The sequence below is a fragment of the Pleurodeles waltl genome, chromosome 4_2 (assembly GCF_031143425.1).
Source record: "Pleurodeles waltl isolate 20211129_DDA chromosome 4_2, aPleWal1.hap1.20221129, whole genome shotgun sequence".
Classification (NCBI taxonomy): domain Eukaryota; kingdom Metazoa; phylum Chordata; class Amphibia; order Caudata; family Salamandridae; genus Pleurodeles; species Pleurodeles waltl.
Window position 1 is genome coordinate 894,924,637 of NC_090443.1, and position 20,076 is coordinate 894,944,712.

The 20,076-nt window shown below is 44.4% G+C and overlaps 1 protein-coding gene across 2 annotated transcripts in view; it reads left to right on the forward strand.

The window, feature by feature from the left end:
• TTC39A (tetratricopeptide repeat domain 39A) overlaps nt 1–20,076 on the forward strand; it is a 553,301-nt gene that overhangs the window by 494,088 nt on the left and 39,137 nt on the right. For both annotated transcript variants that reach the window (XM_069232685.1, XM_069232686.1), the window contains exons 16-17: nt 6,204–6,318; nt 9,094–9,210. In XM_069232685.1, coding sequence (XP_069088786.1) covers nt 6,204–6,318; nt 9,094–9,210 — 232 coding nt within the window. The remainder of the gene's footprint in view (nt 1–6,203; nt 6,319–9,093; nt 9,211–20,076) is intronic.

Below are 20,076 nucleotides of genomic sequence, written 5' to 3' on the forward strand. Positions count from 1 at the left end.
CTGTGTAAGAATTGTCAGAGCTCCCTATGGGTGGCAAAAGAAATGCTGCAGCCCATAGGGATCTCCTGGAACCCCAATACCCTGGGTACCTCAGTACCATATACTAGGGAATTATAAGGGTGTTCCAGTAAGCCAATGTAAATTGGTAAAAATGGTCACTAGCCTGTTAGTGACAATTTGGAAAGAAATGAGAGAGCATAACCACTGAGGTTCTGATTAGCAGAGCCTCAGTGAGACAGTTAGTCACTACACAGGTAACACATTCAGGCACACTTATGAGCACTGGGGCCCTGGGTTACCAGGGTCCCAGTGACACATACAACTAAAACAATATATATACAGTGAAAAATGGGGGTAACATGCCAGGCAAGATGGTACTTTCCTACATCAATCAGCCATTGTTCCACAAATAACTCCACGTTGGAGCCCTCAGTACGTTCAGGAAAGCCCAGTAATCTGATGATGTTGCTCCGAGACCTCCCCTCAGCATCCTCCGCTTGCTTATGTAGGGCGACGGCCTCTGCCTGAAGTTGTATCATTTGGGTTTGGAGTTCCATGACTGTAGGTATGAAGAGAGGTAATTGTGGATTCTGTCTCTGCAACCCGCTCCGCCAGGTTGTCATGATCCACCCTGAGCAGATTCACATCTATGGAAATTGCATCAATCCTGGATTCCAGGGAGGTCTTCGTATCCAGGATAGCTTGGAGTACTTTGTTGAATTGAGCAGAGTGCATCTTTAGGGTAGTTTCCAGTTGTGTGAAGGCTGTTGTCATAGATTCTTGGGGGATCATTGTTCCAGGACCCTGCATGAGGGTTTTACTGCCCCTGGGTTTCCCCATCATGATGGCACAGCAAACCCAGCACCCTCCCCACGACGAGTGATTGTGGTCTTCTAGTTGCAGACTAATTCCCAGTGGGCAGAAGAGCTGTCCCCTGGAGGGCCAGAGCGCAACAGCAGGTAGTCACAAGTCCTCTCAAGTTGGAGCGTGATGAAAGGGTCGATCCCCCGGTCTCCTCGCCTCCGAGGGACACACCCCACCATTCCACTCCCTAAGAAGTGCCACATAGCCACTCCGCCGCCCCGTATTTCAGTTCCAGTCACTTTCTCAAGGGACGGCCACTGTTCAGGGCAAATTAAATATAGTGGGTTAAACAGTTAATCTCCATCAGGGGAGCCATCAGCTCCTACAACTCGGCGAGGGCAGGTGGGTTCCTCGCAAGGGTCTTCCAGGGTTCAGAGATTGGGACCTTTTGCCCACAGCTGCCCTTGATCATCGGGGGAAGGCACAATCGGGCGGCAGCAGGCATGGGAGCCAGGGGCGTTAGCACTCTGCAGCCCCCACTCCCATCATCCGTCGGTCGGGGGTTCTGTGCCAGCCACACTCAGCCCAGCAGCAGCCAGACCCCACGCCCACTGCTGCCCGCTGCGGTCCTTGGCGTCGCCGTGTGCGTCACTGGGGCGTTGGGTTGGCTCACCATGCCGCAGCCACTCCACCCTCTGTATCTGCATGGGGTGAATTTTCCCTGCGGTCTGCGTTCCTCCTGCGCCTCACCTTCTGTTCGCACTGTGCTGGTGGAGGACCAGCCGTCACCTGCGCGCCACTCCGCAGCGTCTCAGGGCTTCACCTGCTCTGCCTTGCAGCCATGTGGCCTCCTAGCCCGCCACGCCTGCAGGCTGTGTTCCTTCCAGGGGTTCACTCGTGCTCCTCTCGGGGGGTCACTGCCCCATCGCCAGGCGCGCCAAGTGCCCTGTCCTCGCGTGGACCGGCTAGAGCCTCGTCGGCACCGGCTACCAGCCGATTTCAGGATAATAAGCAGGGGCCGCGCAGAGCTCCGGTTTATACGACTTCACTGGATGCCATCTTGGCTCCGCCTTCTTGGTGTACTTAATAAAATCATTACTATTATAATTATTATTGATTTATATAATCACCTTTACTGTAGTTGTAATTTTTTAATGATAAAACTCACAATAATATTCATTATGAAACAAATTCCATTTACATCAAGGTATCTTGGGGATGGAGTGGTAACTCACAAAAAGGAAAGTGTTATGAATTGCTATCACTTATGTTCCATCTATAGGTGTCCAAACCTTGTCAATAAATCACAATATAACCCATTCCCCCAAGTGGTACCGATAACATGGTTGGTTCAAGGCCTAACTGAATTAAACAGTATAAGACAGTTGTCACCGCATTTCTATGCTACTCTTCCCCACATAGTTGACACTTTCTGCACTCTGGATTTACAGCATACTAGTTGGATATACATAGCACCATCCATACATATTTGTACTATCTCTTTGGGTAACACCAGGGACTGTTCTATGTACCAATGTCCTAGATTTATTGCACTTTTGGAAATGTGTGAAGATATAAGCTAACTCTTTAAAATAATGCTGTCTTTGAGAGAGGCATTTATTAACTCTTTAACCAACTATAGAAAAAATACTTAACTCAACACATCAATGCAGACCTGTATCCAGGTGAAAATTATATACTTTGGCTATGTTCTGGTTTGAAAATGGGTAATGGTGATTATCCCACAAGATAATTCTGTGCTATACTTTTATTCTATCTGCAGATGTACGTACCAAGAATGTCAAGGTTTTTGATATGTGAAACATTTACAAGACAGTAGGAATTCAGGCGAGCATTGAATATGGCTGCATTCATGTCACTCTATAACCAATTACATTTGTCCTCCTGGAAGCTGAAACGGAGGCTATGTCTCTCAAATGACATTAGCACTATTTTAGAAAAGTGTATTGTTCCACTTTCCTTTTAGCTCAGCCAGAAGTTTTCTTTGTCAATGTGAGACAATGTATTCTTGGTTAAGGGAGTCTAACCTGAATGCTGAGATTCAACCAAACCTTCTAAACTTAGGGTTTGACCCCAAGAATTACTGTTGGTACCACAGGGTGACCTATTGCACCATATTATCAATATTTATGTGGATTCTCTAATACAAATTTACTACCTGGATGTTTATTCCCATGCAGAGAATGCAAATATGTTCTTATCTGACAGTGGCAACAAGACTTTAGCAGTGCCTATTGACTATTCATGTAGTGATACAACAAAGCTGGCTCTGAATCACCAAGTGTAAGAGTGGAGTCCTTACTCTGGTACAAATGAAAATCAGGAATAGCTTAAATCAGCTTTCCAGCAACCTCCATTTTGGAGGAAAGACTCTCCTTGCTAATATACATTGAACACTTGGGAGAGATAGTTAGCCCATCATTGTAGACTAAAACATGTTACTATATATTCTATGCATCAAACATGTATATTACTAGCAGTATATAAATACAATCCAAGATGCTGCAGATAGAATAGCAGGGGAAATGTAAATAACTGATTGTGTATCCACCCAAATCATTAAGCTCCTTTCCTAAATGCATTCAAGGGACTTGGCCATCATAGCCATCTGATCACATTATTCAGAGCATGGTTCTGGTAACGCAATTAGTTACAATTGAGGCTTACCTCCTCAAAGAAGGCCTTTTTACTAATAATATCAGCCACAATCAAAAACGTATGTATATGCAGGGTCCCTCCTAAGGCCCAGATTTCTATGAGAAAGGTCTATTGCTTTAAGAAGAGCAACTTAATTAACTTGTTCTTCCTCCTCCACTCCTGTCTTCCAAAGCCAAGATAAACAATAATAATGGTGTCCAGAGAGGACACACCATGAATATAATTTGCCATTCAACCCCACTGGAAGGTGCGCTCTCCCGGTTTGTCTCAGCCTTTCAAACTATTGTCAAACTATTTCGTTCTAGAAAAGTGAGAAAAGGAATATCCAGATTTCATTTGTGCCTCATACTCATTCCCTCCCTGTTCCAATAGTGTAGTTTCTAACACCCACATCTCATGAGATCCAGATGAACATGTGACAATAGAAGAGCTTTTCCTTGGAAGACAAGAAAGGTGATTCTGTTCCCAGTGACTTCAAAAAAGGGAGCACATGCTTGAGCCTCATACTGAAGCATGGTATTCAAGATGGTATGCAATGGTAAATTAAAGAGCCACTGAACAACGACCCTAAATCAAGCACATATGAAAAAGAACTTGCAAGAGTGAGATATCAGTAAGTGCATCGTCCTGTTTGAAGGAGGCATGAGGTGAACTCATGACTAGATAGCCCTGGCATGAGTAAGCCCAGCCTTTGACAGTACTTTTTGAGGGTTCTTAAGAAAACCTTTGGTCTCCTGTACGTAATTTTTTTATTTGCAAGTTAAGCAGTAATTATAACCAGCTGCCAGTGGTCCGAGAGAAGGATCCACTCTATTATTAAATAGAAAGATTGTGTGGGAGATCAGATGCTAACAGCTTTGCAGATTGTGTATTACATCGGAACCAGAATTTCTAGTGAGTGTCCTCATTCTTCAACAGTCAGACTCTTTCTGGTGATTGTTTTGCTTTGTGTCTTGCTGTAATTTCTTAACAGAATCTTAGAATTACTGATGTCTGTGAGCTTCTTCAGGTACTTTCTTCTTGTGACAAAGGTCTTGCCTAGGTGAAACAGATTGTTTTTTATATAAGGCCACGCCTCTTCTGGTTGTCATTCAACATTTGAAATAGTTCTTTGTGGACCACTACTCTTGTGTGACGTATCCTGTGTCTGGCTGAACACATGTAAGGATAAGTCTTTTAAATGATTCCACCCTGTATTGTGTGTCTAGAATGCAAGTGCTGGATAAAAGATAGGAATATGCCACTACTATGTGAAGATGCAGCATCCCACCAAGAATGGCCGAATCTTAGCGTCAGAAGTGATTATTCTCTCCAGCTGCAGCAATTGCAAATCTCAAGGGGAGAGGTGGGGGGGGACGGAGACAGACTGGGGGAGTGAAAATAATAAAAACAAATAAATTAATAAACCTACCTCCGCCATGATGCACCCGTCTCCTGCGGCCTTATTGTCGCTCTTTTTGCTGGAAAGTGATGTCCCAGTATTCACAGGGACACCCGCACAGGCTCCCCAGCAATCCTGGTGCTGCTTTCATGCTAAACCTAGCATGAAAGAAGCATCAGGATTGGTCTGAGTGGCTTGGCCAGCTGCTCAGACACAGACCTGGGGCCTCTGCAGTTTCTCTAGCCCGGCTGTTAAACATAGCCGGACTGGCGAAACCTAAGTGCACATGTGTATTTGGCCAGCCTAAGACAGCCGGCCACACACACATGCTCACTTAGATGAAACTCTCTCGCCCTCCTCCCTCCCACCTCCCGTGGCCCAGTCCCCCCACCCCCTGCACTGCTGGCTGAGCCAGCAGCAGAAAAGTAAAACAATAGCAAACTATTGTTTTATTTTTCTGCTGCTGGCTCAGCCATGTGAGTGATGCTCCTTCACCATAGCGAAGGAGCCTCGCCTGGTCTCGCATTGTCTTGGCTGTCAATGCCTAGTTTTCACTGCACTTGTTGTTTGGAAGGAAAACCTGAGTTAATCTTTGAACCTTTAGTGACCTCCGGAACTCATTGGGTTAGGATCTGATTTGAAACTCACGCAGGAGTACCATCCTACAAGTAATTCAGGCAGCTCTCTTTTACATTGAGATTAACATAGAAAAACACATGTAGCGAAGTTGACAAAAGAAAATGATTAACACTATCCCAGAACTAACATTCAACTTGAAAAAGATTTATCAACAACAAAATAATTAGTCACAAAAAATTCAATGTTTAGAAAGACAACTTTTCAAAATGATTGTAAAAGCAGACAAGGTCTTGTTAATGTTCTGAGGTCTCGGTTACCAAACGTGGTATTAATCTTAGATTATTCACTGAGTTGACAGTTGTCGCCGTTTGTCACAAAAAGAAGCTTATTTAGGAAAAATCCCTAGCTTCACTTTCTGATATTTTTTCCGTTCTATCCGCAGTGTTAAAAAATCGACTCTACAAAAATTATATAAAATTTATAATAAGTAATACATACTATTGAATTAAAGCACATACTTGTGGTCAGACTTTTGTACCCCAAAATATTAAGCCTGGCTTTGTTTCCCTTATAATTGCTACTTGTATTATTTGCTATCAGTTTTAAAATTAAAATGTGTCGAGGTTGTCACGTTTCTCGATTCTGGTGCACTTTCTTAGAATGGAAATTAATAAAAGAAAAACTGATAAAAATTGCGTGTGGTGTTTTGGTTAAAATACCTTTAATGGTGTACCTCACATAAGACTCTTTTCTTTTACAGTCACGGAATTCCTTGCTGATGACCAGTGTTTGGTGAAACTGTTAAAGGGGTTGTGTCTGAAGTATTTGGGCAATGTCTTGGAGGCAGAGGAGTATTTCAGTTATATCCATTTAAAGTGAGTTTTTATATATGTCAATGTATTTTCAGATTGCACAAACCTGTATAAGGTTAGTATTACTAACCAGTGCTTAACTTGTAAACACAAATAAGTGGAGGGGGGCAACGTTTGGCAAAATGTGGGGTTATCTGTAAATGAAGACCACTGCTGGGCAGAATCAATGTTTAACTAATTATATTTCTTGGCTGTTCGCAACATCTCCAGCCCACACTATGTTGTACATTATTCTGACAGACCTATGTTTTATTCAAGAGTAAGATGAAACAAATGTGCGATTATGTAATAAATAGGACATCAATAAATAGAAATCAACCACAGAGGCATACTTTGTGATAGAAGAACATGTGCATTAGTACAGTGTCTATCTACATAGCAAGCAGATTTTAAAGTAACGCTGTGCTTAGGGAAATTATGTGAGTATAGGCGCATGGATTCCACCTCCCAAGGTGTGAGGGAGCCCGAGGGCTTGGGTGGATTAATTCATCCCACGGTGGGCCTTAGGCCTAGCTTCGCAGAACATCAGCCCCTGTTCATGTTGTGGAGCTCTCCAGTGGTGGTCTCAGTACTGTGCGCTTTTGCCTGCTACACACTTGCTGATCACAGGAGGAGGAATAAGGTTGTTGCATGCGGAGTTCCCGTGGATGGTGACGTTAATGGAGGAACTGAAGTGTCATGTAATAGCCAGTGAGTGCGGTCGCTTCCACTTAAATTACCAGTTCACAGAGGGTTTCTGTATTTAAAAGGCATGCGTAAACTGAAGCTACTTGGTGCTGGGGACAAAGGAAGAAGTACAGTAATACAAATACAAAACTTAATTGACAGGTAAAGGGGTAAGTTTTTAAGAGTTAATGGAAAAAAGGAAAAGGCTGAGAAAGAACGAAGTTCTCTGGCTATTTTTTTCCACCTGTAGACACTGAAAATGCTCCGCTGTAACAGATTTTGGTGTTTGTTTTGGAGACGTCTATTAACAAAGAACTGGAAGATTGAAGGGGACTGGCAAGCAAATTAATTCTGAAAAATAGAAGGTAGAAACTGAGGCGCACTGCCGTGGATTACCCGGTGTAGGATTATTTTACCCCCTGCCTTAAATAGAATCCTTTTCATGTTGAGGAGTCAATGTAATTGTTTAAGAACTGAGGAGACGTGTTTAGTGATGAAGTGTGCCACTGATCAGATGCGCAACTGAGTTATGAACTTCCCGCAAACACTTAACAAAACGTTAATCTGAAGGCCCTAGGTGGCAGAAATGTCCTTACTCTAGGCGAGATTGAATCAGTGCTAGCACTATCAAAATATGATGACGGTAATCAATATAAGGAAGGATCTTTATGAACGGTTGAGTTTCCGGGAATAGGTGCTGGCTACCTTAGAGTGAGGTCTGAGTCTGGTATATGCTCTGATTACGTATCACGTTTAAAGGCTCAGGGCAGGGCCCTATCCAATAAAGCCAGATCAAGACCTGCGAATATGAACATCGTTCCCAGTGATCAGTCTTTCACTTTTGAGGTGCTGCAAGAAACTGGAAGGTGAAATGCTAATGTTGTGCTTGCTGGAACGAAGGATGTACAGTTCAGCCAGAGCAGAAGACACGTAGAAGTGAATTGGGCACCACCACGAGGTGTGTAGTCTGCCTGTGGCGTCTGTTAAATGTTATGGTCCTAGACAGAGCTGCAGCCCCTGGCAGTGGCGGTGCTGGTTTCAATGACGTGTGTATTGTGAAATGACAAGTCAGTCCCCGGTCTGTGAGGCTATACAGAAGATTAGACTATTCTTTCAAGGAAGAAAGAAGCTGTGTGCATGTGCAGAGAGGAAGAAGTGTCACATTGGGGCAGATGAATGTATCATTTTCAACAAAAATTCCAGAACAATGATGGGTTTCAGTTGTATGTAAGTAAATTCATGCATCTGGTCAAGGGCGGTGTGGCACCAGTTTCATATGTGGTGTGCAAGACACCATTTGCTGTCTGTTGTCAGTTGTGTTTTTTTGTAAGGAGAATGGTGAGTAATGTAAATCCTCCACTAATTTTTCTTCCTGGGCTGGTGATAAGGGGATAGGGAGCCCTAGAAAACCTTTGGATGAGCGTGAGTAACCTACTTGCTGCCTTGCTTATGTGTGGAAGGTCTTGGACTCTGTTGCCATTTGACTGATCTTGAAAGGGAGGGCAGGGATTGAAAATTATCCAGATGCCTCCAACAAACCAACCCTGATATATCTGTAATCATCTTAAACTTAACAAGACATGCAGAAAAATCAGTATTTGCATGTATATTTGCTAGTGCTCTGTTTCAGGCTCAGTAGTTATCAAACAATTGAATGTCTTTCTAAGTCGTGTTAGTGATGATGCAACAAGTAGAGCACCTTTTTACCTGCTGCAAGCAGTAAATTGCCTGGAATGTGCGTAGTGTTAATTTCAGCATCTGTGTGTTTTCCTTGATTCAGAGTCCATAACTCGCAGTAGTTGGTAAATGGGGAGGAGATAAAGACTGATATAGATAAATGTGGCCCTAGTGCCACGCCCTCCCGTTACCGACAATCTCGTAGTTAGAGCCAGTGTGGCTAGCTTACTTTGTTTAGTGATTTGGATATTGTCCTGGTCATTTATTCCCACTGATTTTCTTGGATCATCTGTTTTACATTAGTTTGCACAACAATCTTGTTGTTAACAAATTCAGGGCTCCTGGGATGGAAAAAGTGACCTACTATGTACACAAAGTAGTAATGATTAAACACCATGGATAGATTGTGAACAACGTGTCATGTTTGTTTTTCAGTGAAAAGAAGATAAAGTATGATCACTATTTAATCCCTAACGCCTTGCTCGAGCTGGCTCTCTTGTACCTGGAGTACGACAGAAAAGAAGAAGCAGCAAAGCTGCTGGAGTGGGCAAAGTAAGAAACTCTATCCTCGTCCTTTGTCACAGCCGTTTGTAGATGTCCCTCTTCCACTGTGGATGGGAGAAGGTGTCTGTGATCACCTCTCCACATGCTGAATGGTCTAAATGACTTGCATGCCTTCGGTTCTGCTAAGCTCAGACAGCAGAATGGTAGACCACGCAATAGTATTTACCATATAAATAAAATATGTGATGTTGTGTTGCAGCATCGAGCAGTGAAGCAGGGGGCATGACTGCTAAAATGGAATTAATTCTGCTAACTTTCTCACCTGCAAGTTTGTGAACGTTTATCTAGTTTCGTGTGCACGTGCGCATGCATGCTTGTGTGTGCGTCTATGTGTACATTCACGTAGTGCACATCTTGCTGGAGAGCAAAAAGGAGCTTCTCCTCACTGGGAATACAGGGGTGGCTGAGAGACAAATGAAGAGAATGTTTATTAACTGGGTTTTTACACATATAGAACACATTTTTGTAACAAAAAAACGTTTTATTGGTTTTGACATTAGCTATACACAGATATAAAATTTCTTATAAAGCAGCAATGATTACTTGAACAGACGTCCTTCTATGTGTCATTATGAGAAAGTCCAACACATACATGAAATCAACCCTTGTACACCAATCCATGCCCTTCAGCCGGTTGTCAGTCAGGCAAGTATTATGTTTATTTAGACCACAGTCTTTAGAACAATACTCTTTACTTATGTCTAATGATTACATAAAATAGATGCTCATAAACAATACCATAATGCACAATAAAATTCCAATTAAGCCTTTTAAAAACATTATTGTGCTTATAAAAATTATCCCCTTTAAACACACACCACCACGTTTTTACAATAAAACACCCTTCTTTATAACACTAAGATTAGTTGGTAATCTGCCTTCAAGGTGCCCTTATCTACAGTTGTGAAAGGTCAGGCTCACTATAAATGACCATCTTTTAAGATTCCCTTAACCTCTACTAAAAACTTCCAGTTGCACAGGTAATATCCATGTATTTCATATCTAATAACATGTCCAATGCTTGTTTACTATCTAAAATTCCATACTTAAAAAAAATTGGTTTTGGAAACATTGTACATATCGATAAAAACGTATAACAATCTAATAAAACATGTGCGCCGCCACACTTTGTTTCCAGCCCACATGTACACTTTCCATTATCATCTATGATTACAGATTTTATCATATGCTTTTCATATCACAGGTTTATTCCAGATCTAAATCTCAGTACTGCTTGCCCACGCAAGGGATTAGGCAGTGCCTTAACATATGAGAAACTATCATCTTCTTTCAAAGCCTTTCTCAAAAACTGCACAGATGATTTCCGACTTGGGTATCGCATATCCTGTTCCCTGACACACTTTTGGTCAACATATGCAACTATGACTTGGAAATATTAATTTCCAGATTCTTGCTGATTATCTTTAATGATAGTCTTCTACATGCCTCGCCCAATACCTTCCTAACTTCTTTTGCCCATCTTAATTCGCTCTGCGTACCCTAATTTGTACAGATTATAGAGATTTTTTTACATCCTTCCCTCGTTAGTCCAGACCAACATCTTTCCATGCCTGCATATGCCAGAAAACTCCTTTTGATAAATTGTGTTTCCATTCGTATGGCCCGTATCATAGAAGGCACAGGTAAAGATAATAATCTCTTTACACATTTTCCTTCCTCATAATTCCAGTTTGCCATTTAGGCTTAAGAGTTCTGCTCTGTACTGGAATTGAGGGTGAATCATAGGACATTAGCCTGACAGAATTTGGTGCAAAGAGGGACCTCCATATTTGCTACTAAGCTGCTTTAGCCCACATACAAAGACCGTGCTGTAGCTTATAGCAGTTCAATATGTTCTTTCCAGTTAAGCTGGTTCCAGTGAAGTGTGGCTCAATGGTTAGAGCGGCAGACCCTGATGCAGAAATCTGGCCAGGGACCAGGGTTCAATTCCTGCCTCTGCAGGTCTTGGGCTCAATTTCCTCAGACCTGATAATTCTCGCATTGGTGCCTAATCTAATTCATGGGTCCCACTCTGTAACTCTGGGCAATAGCTTGCTTAATCTCCACAACGGCCCCAACAGCGCTGGGATGCCTGGCTTCACCTTGGAGGATGCCGAGGAGTGGGCACCTCACAGGGAAAAGCCAGGAGGGGTTCCACAGCGGTATGCGTACAGCACCTTGAGACCCTAACGGGTGAGTAGTGCGCTATACAAGTCCGAAGTTTACAGTTTACAGTATCAAACCACATCCCTAGGTATTTATATTTTTTGACCACTTTAATTTTCTTTCCTTTAAGGTACCAGCTATAATTTACATTACTGTTTTAACAAAGCCACGACCTCTGTCTTATTCATATTCACAAGTAACTTCTTCCTAAGGCAGTACTCATAAATTACCTCCAGTTTCCTTTGCACACGTATTTCTGTCAAATCCATTATCACTAAATCACCTGCATATAAAAGACCATTCATGTTGGGGCTTAACCTTGCAGTATCTTGTACCATTGTAAACAAACCTGCTACAAATATGGAAAAGATAAGGTAGCCAAAACACAGCCCTGACACAAGCCATTATTACTTTTTACCTTTTAAGTTAGCATACCATCAATATCCACTATCATCTGTGCCCATTTCTGACTACATAGTTCTTGTAAGATCTGAAGCAAATCTTTGGGTTCTCAAAACGTATTAAATTTTCCCATAACAAATGGCATCCACCAGATCAAATGTGGCACGAAAGTCTACAACACAATAAAAGTTTTCCCCTTTGAGCTACACACATCTTTCCTATTGCCCATAGACTGAAACAGGGGTCTTATGTTGTGTGGCCTTCTTTAATACCTCCTTGTTCTATGGGGATTATATAATGTACTTCTTCCCTATCTTTCAATCATCAGCAGCAGTTTTGAAAACAAATTTCCTCCTACTTCTAATAGACTGATCAGACAATAATTTGGGGATCGGTAGCATCCTCTTTAATAAGGATAGGTCCTATTATTGCTCCTTTCCATCTATCTGGGAATAGACCAGTCGCTATTGGAGGCTGGCCTGGTTTATAGTGGGTACCTAGTGGTACTTACACCTTGTGCCAGGTCCAGTTATCCCTTATTAGTAGAATAGAGGTGTTCTAGCAGCTTAGGCTGATAGAGGTAGCTATAGCAGAGCAGCTTAGGCTGAACTAGGAGACATGCAAAGCTCCTACCATACCACTTATATCATATAGCACTATATCACAAGAAAACACAATACTCATAGTCATTAAAAATAAAGGTACTTTATTTTAGTGACAATATGCCAAAAGTATCTCAGAGGATACCCTCACTTAGGAGGTAAGTAATATACACAAATTATATGTACACAAACCAAAATCAGGTAAGTAACAGTAAGAAAAGTAGTGCAAACATTGTAGAATCATCATAGGATGCAATAGGTAGAAATAGGCCTGGGGCAACACAAACCATATACTCCAAAAGTGGAATGCGAATCACGAATGGACCACAGGCCTATAGTAGGTTGTAGAGGGTCGCTGGGACTGTTAGAAAACACTAACGGTGTCCAAGATACCCAACCCCAAGACCCTGAAAAGTAGGAGTAACTTTACCTTACTACCCCAGAAACACAGTATAGACGAGATAGGGGATTCTGCAAGAACAACAACTGCCAGCAAAACACTGAAGACTGATTCCTGGACCTGGGGACCTGTAAAGGAAGGTGACCAAGTCCAAGAGTCATGCAAGTGTCCAGTGGGGGCAGGAGCCCACTAAACCATGGATGAAGGTGCAAAAGGGCTGCCTCCGGGTGGAAGAAACCGAAGATTCTGCAACAACGGAAGGTGCCAGGAACTTCTCCTTTGGTCAGACGATGTCCCATGGTGTGCTGGAGGATGCAGAGTTGTTTCCTCGCAGAAAGGCCACAAACAAGCCTTGCTAGCTGCAAGAGTCGCGGTTGAGTATTTTGGGTGCTGCTGGGGCTCAGGAAGGACCAGGATGTCGCCCCTTGGAGGAGACAGAGGGGGCGCTCAGCAACTCCGAGAGCCCCTACAGAAGCAGGCAGCACCCACAGAAGTACCGGAACAGGCACTTAGAAAATCTGAGGACAGCGGTCGACTCAGTCACAAAGGAGGGTCCCACGACGTCGGAGTCCAACTCAGCGAGTTGGGCAATGCAGGACGGAGTGCTGGGGACCCAGGCTAGGCGGTGCACAAAGGAAGTCTTGGAAAAGTGCACAGAAGCCCGAGCAGCTGCAGATCATGCAGTACACAGGATTACTGTCTGGCGTGGGGAGGCAAGGACTTACCTCCACCAAATTTGGACAGAAGGGCCACTGGACTGTGGGAGACACGAGGACCCAGTTCCTGTGTTCCAGGGACCATGATCGTCAGGATGAGAGGGGACCCAGAGGACCGGTGATGCAAACGTTTGGTGCCTGCGTTAGCATGGGGAAGATTCCGTCGACCCACAGGAGATTTCTTCTTGGCTTCCAGTGGAGGGTGAAGGCAAACAGCCCTCAGAGCATGCACCACCAGGAAACAGTTGAGAAAGCCGGCAGGATGAGGCGCTACAATGTTGCTGGTAGTCGTCTTCCTACTTTGTTGCAGTTTTGCAGGCGTCCTGGAGCAATCAGCAGTCGATCCTTGGCAGAAGTCGAAGAGGGAAGTGCAGAGAAACTCTGGTGAGCTCTTGCATTCGTTATCTGAGGAATAGCCCAGAGGAGAGACCCTAAATAGCCCAGAAAGGAGGATTGGCTACTGAGAAAGATAAGCAACTATCAGGAGGGGTCTCTGACGTCACCTGCTGGCACTGGCCACTCAGAACTGTCCATTGTGCCCCAACACCTCTGTATCCAAGATGGCAGAGGACTGGTGTGAGAAAGTAGCCTCTTTCTAGCCTTGTTACCCCCACTTTTGGCCTGTTTGTGAGTGTATGTCAGGGTGTTTTCACTGTCTCACTGGGATCCTGCTAGCCAGGGCCCAGTGCTCATAGTGAAAACCCTATGTTTTCAGTATGTTTGTTATGTGTCACTGGGACCCTGCTAGTCAGGACCCCAGTGCTCATAAGTTTGTGGCCTATATGTATGTGTTCCCTGTGTGGTGCCTAACTGTCTCACTGAGGCTCTGCTAACCAGAACCTCAGTGGTTATGCTCTCTCATTTCTTTCCAAATTGTCACTAACAGGCTAGTGACCATTTTACAAATTTACATTGGCTTACTGGAACACCCTTATAATTCCCTAGTATATGGTACTGAGGTACCCAGGGTATTGGGGTTCCAGGAGATCCCTATGGGCTGCAGGATTTCTTTTGCCACCCATAGGGAGCTCTGACAATTCTTACACAGGCCTGCCACTGCAGCCTGAGTGAAATAACGTCCACGTTATTTCACAGCCATTTTACACTGCACTTAAGTAACTTATAAGTCACCTAAATGTCTAACCCTTACCTGGTAAAGGTTAGGTGCAAAGTTACTTAGTGTGAGGGCACCCTGGCACTAGCCAAGGTGCCCCCACATTGTTCAGAGCCAATTCCCTGAACGTTGTGAGTGCGGGGACACCATTACACGCGTGCACTACATATAGGTCACTACCTATATGTAGCTTCACAATGGTAACTCCGAATATGGCCATGTAACATGTCTATGATCATGGAATTGCCCCCTCTATGCCATCCTGGCATAGTTGGCACAATCCCATGATCCCAGTGGTCTGTAGCACAGACCCTGGTACTGCCAAACTGCCCTTCCTGGGGTTTCACTGCAGCTGCTGCTGCTGCCAACCCCTCAGACAGGCATCTGCCCTCCTGGGGTCCAGCCAGGCCTGGCCCAGGATGGCAGAACAAAGAACTTCCTCTGAGAGAGAGTGTGACACCCTCTCCCTTTGGAAAATGGTGTGAAGGCAGGGGAGGAGTAGCCTCCCCCAGCCTCTGGAAATGCTTTGTTGGGCACAGATGTGCCCAATTCTGCATAAGCCAGTCTACACCGGTTCAGGGGACCCCTTAGCCCTGCTCTGGCGCGAAACTGGACAAAGGAAAGGGGAGTGACCACTCCCCTGACCTGCACCTCCCCTGGGAGGTGTCCAGAGCTCCTCCAGTGTGCTCCAGACCTCTGCCATCTTGGAAACAGAGGTGCTGCTGGCACACTGGACTGCTCTGAGTGGCCAGTGCCACCAGGTGACGTCAGAGACTCCTTGTGATAGGCTCCTTCAGGTGTTGCTAGCCTATCCTCTCTCCTAGGTAGCCAAACCCTCTTTTCTGGCTATTTAGGGTCTCTGTCTCTGGGGAAACTTTAGATAACGAATGCAAGAGCTCATCCGAGATCCTCTGCATCTCTCTCTTCACCTTCTGCCAAGGAATCGACTGCTGACCGCGCTGGAAGCCTGCAAAACTGCAACATAGTAGCAAAGACGACTACTGCAACTCTGTAACGCTGATCCTGCCGCCTTCTCGACTGTTTTCCTGCTTGTGCATGCTGTGGGGGTAGTCTGCCTCCTCTCTGCACCAGAAGCTCCGAAGAAATCTCCCGTGGGTCGACGGAATCTTCCCCCTGCAACCGCAGGCACCAAAAAGCTGCATTACCGGTCCCTTGGGTCTCCTCTCAGCACGACGAGCGAGGTCCCTCGAATCCAGCGACTCTGTCCAAGTGACCCCCACAGTCCAAGTTTGGTGGAGGTAAGTCCTTGCCTCACCTCGCTGGGCTGCATTGCTGGGAACCGCGACTTTTGCAGCTACTCCGGCCCCTGTGCACTTCCGGCAAAAATCCTTTGTGCACAGCCAAGCCTGGGTCGACGGCACTCTAACCTGCATTGCACGACTTTCTAAGTTGGTCTCCGGCGACGTGGGACTCCTTTGTGCGACTTCGGGTGAGCACCGTTTCATGCATCCTCGTAGTGCCTGTTTCTGGCACTTCTCCGGGTGCTACCTGCTGCTGAGAGGGCTCCTTGTCTTGACCGACGTCCCCTCTCTCTCCTGGTCCAATTTGCGACCTCCTGGTCCCTCCAGGGCCACAGCAGCGTCCAAAAACGCTAACCGCACGATTTGCAGCTAGCAAGGCTTGTTGGCGTTCTTTCGGCGGGAAAACACTTCTGCACGACTCTCCACGGCGAGAGGGATCCGTCCACCAAAGGGGAAGTCTCTAGCCCTTTTCGTTCCTGCAGAAACCTCAGCTTCTTCTGTCCAGTAGAAGCTTCTTTGCACCCGCAGCTGGCATTTCCTGGGCATCTGCCCATCTCCGACTTGCTTGTGACTTTTGGACTTGGTCCCCTTGTTCGATAGGTACCCTAGATTGGAAATCCACAGTTGTTGCATTGTTGGTTTGTGTCTTTCCTGCATTATTCCTCTAACACGACTTCTTTGTCCTTAGGGGAACTTTAGTGCACTTTGCACTCACTTTTCAGGGTTTTGGGGAGGGTTATTTTTCTAACTCTCACTATTTTCTAATAGTCCCAGCGACCCTCTACAAGGTCACATAGGTTTGGGGTCCATTCGTGGTTCACATTCCACTTTTGGAGTATATGGTTTGTGTTGCCCCTATCCCTATGTTTCCCCATTGCATCCTATTGTAACTATACATTGTTTGCACTGTTTTCTAAGACTATACTGCATATTTTTGCTATTGTGTATATATATCTTGTGTATATTTCCTATCCTCTCACTGAGGGTACACTCTAAGATACTTTGGCATATTGTCATAAAAATAAAGTACCTTTATTTTTAGTATAACTGTGTATTGTGTTTTCTTATGATATTGTGCAAGTGACACTTGTGGTACTGTAGTAGCTTCACACGTCTCCTAGTTCAGCCTAAGCTGCTCTGCTAAGCTACCATTATCTATCAGCCTAAGCTGCTAGACACCCTATACACTAATAAGGGATAACTGGGCCTGGTGCAAGGTGCAACTACCCCTTGGTACTCACTACAAGCCAGTCCAGCCTCCTACATTGGTTGTGCAGCGGTGGGATAAGTGCTTTGAAACTACTTACCACTCTTGTCATTGTACTTTTCATAAGAGAAAAATATACAAAACAAGTTCAGTGTATATACAAATAGCTAAAAAGTTTTGCATTTCCTCTTTTCACTCTTTTCTAAAGTGCTGAAAAGTACTTCTAAACTTTCAAAAAGTTCTTAAAAGTTTAAAAAGTGTTTTTTCTGTCTTTCTAAAAAGTTCTGAAAACTTTTTTCTCTTTTGCTATCACTTTAACTCCCTCTAAAAATGTCTGGCACAGGCCAAAATGTTGATCTGTCCAAACTTGCATATGATCACCTTAGCTGGAAAGGAGCAAGGAGTCTCTGCATAGAGAGAGGTTTGAGTGTAGGGAAGAATCCTTCCTTGGAACTGTTACTTAACATGCTTAGAGAACAAGATAAGGCTATAGGTGCCACATCTGTTGAAAAAGTACCTAATAGTTCCCAATCTGATTCAGGGACTCCCCCAGGAAAAGATTCAGGAAAGAAACTTCCTAGCCTGCCCATTACTTGACAGTCTAGCATAGTTGGTAATGATGATGAGCCACACCATACAAATAGTGTTGTCTCACATCATAGCAAAAGCATTTATTCTCACCATACTGGTAGTAATGTTTCTGTTAGCCAAGCTGTTAGGGTGGCTTCTGTAAGGGACAGGTCTGCTTCTGTTCATTACCATCATACCTCTGTATCTAGGAATGTCCCTTCCACCAACCCTGATGACAGAATGTTAGAGAGGGAACTCAATAAGTTAAGGGTGGAACAAACCAGACTGAAGCTTAAAAAGCAACAGCTGGATTTGGATAGACAGTCTTTTGAACTAGAGAAGGAAAGACAGAAGTTGGGTTTAGATACCCATGGTGGCAGCAGCAGTATTCCCCATAGTCATCCTGCAAAAGAGCATGATTCCAGGAATCTGCATAAGATAGTTCCCCCTTATAAGGAGGGGGATGACATTAACAAGTGGTATGCTGCACTTGAGAGGGCCTGTGTTGTACAGGATGTCCCTCAAAGGCAGTGGGCTGCTATCCTATGGCTATCATTTAGTGGAAAAGGTAGGGATAGGCTCCTTACTGTGAAAGAAAATGATGCTAATAATTTCCAAGTTCTTAAGAATGCACTCCTGGATGGTTATGGCTTAACCACTGAACAATACAGGATAAAGTTCAGAGAGACCAAAAAGGAGTCTTCACAAGACTGGGTTGATTTCATTGACCATTCAGTGAAGGCCTTGGAGGGGTGGTTACATGGCAGTAAAGTTACTGATTATGACAGCCTGTATAACTTGATCCTGAGAGAGCATATTCTTAATAATTGTGTGTCTGATTTGTTGCACCAGTACTTGGTGGACTCTGATCTGACCTCTCCCCAAGAATTGGGAAAGAAGGCAGACAAATGGGTCAGAACAAGGGTGAACAGAAAAGTTCATACAGGGGGTGACAAAGAGAACACTAAGAAGAAAGATGGTGAAAAATCTCAAGATAAGCATGGGGACAAGGGTAAAACCAATGATCCCACTTCAAATCTTAAACACTCTTCAGGGGGTGGAGATAAAACAAATTCTTCCTCTTCTTCTCAACCTACACAATTTAAAAAGCCTTGGTGCTTTGTGTGTAAAAATAGAGGCCATAGACCAGGGGATAAGTCCTGTCCAGGTAAACCCCCTGAGCCTACCACCACTAATACATCAAGCTCTAGTGCCCCTAGCAGTAGTGGTACTAGTGGTGGGACTGCTGGCAACAGTCAAGTTAAGGGTGTAGTTGGGTTCACTTATGGGTCCATGGTAGAAACTGGGGTAGTCAGTCCCAAGACAGTTTCTGTCACACCTAGTGGCATTGGCCTTGCCACACTGGCTGCTTGTCCCCTTACAATGGATAAGTACAGGCAGACAGTTTCAATAAATGGTGTTGAGGCCTTGGCCTACAGGGACACAGGTGCCAGTATCACTTTGGTGACTGAAAACCTAGTGCACCCTGATCAACACATCATTGGACAACAGTATAAGATTATTGATGTCCATAACTCCACTAAGTTTCTTCCCTTAGCTATAATTCAGTTTAGTTGGGGTGGAGTTACTGGCCCTAAGCAGGTGGTGGTATCACCTAGCTTACCTGTAGATTGTCTCTTAGGTAATGACCTAGAGGCCTCAGGTTGGGCTGATGTAGAGTTTTATGCCCATGCAGCCATGCTGGGCATCCCTGAGGAATTGTTCCCTCTCATTTCTACTGAAATGAAAAAGCAAAGGAGAGAAGGCCTGAAAACTCAGGATCCCTCTCCATCAACAGGTAAAAAGGGTATCACAGTATCCCCTAACCACTCTACCATTCAGGATACCATTCCTGTGGTGGGAGAAACCTCTCCTGGGGTGGCACCTGTTCCAAGGGAATCATCAGCTGGCAAAGCTGGACTCCCTGAGGTAGAAGTACCTCTCTGTGGGATAACTAACATTGGTGACAAAAAGAGCACCATTTTAGTTAACATGGAGCATCCCTGCAACCCTCCCAGAGAAACTTTAGTGCAGAAACCCTGCACTGCCTCACAACACTTAGGACAGCATCCCTGCCCTAGTGTAGAGCTCATAGGACAGCATCCCTGCCCTGCTCCAACTCAAGAGAAACAGCATCCCTGTTCTCTCTTCCAGCCATATGTACAAAGTTTTTGCCCAGCTATGGCTTTTCTGAGACAGCATCCCTGTCTGGCATTTCCATCACTACAAATAGGTTCAGTGGACAATTCCCACTGCTCTAAACTAAAACTTACTGATAGAAACTCTGAAAATACATCTTCACATTGTTGCTTAGCTAAAAAACTTCAAAAAGGGTGGTTTACATCCCCACAGGGAAGTAACCATATAGTGGATGATAAAGGGAGTAACCAGTCTATTGCAGAGCTACTCTCTACT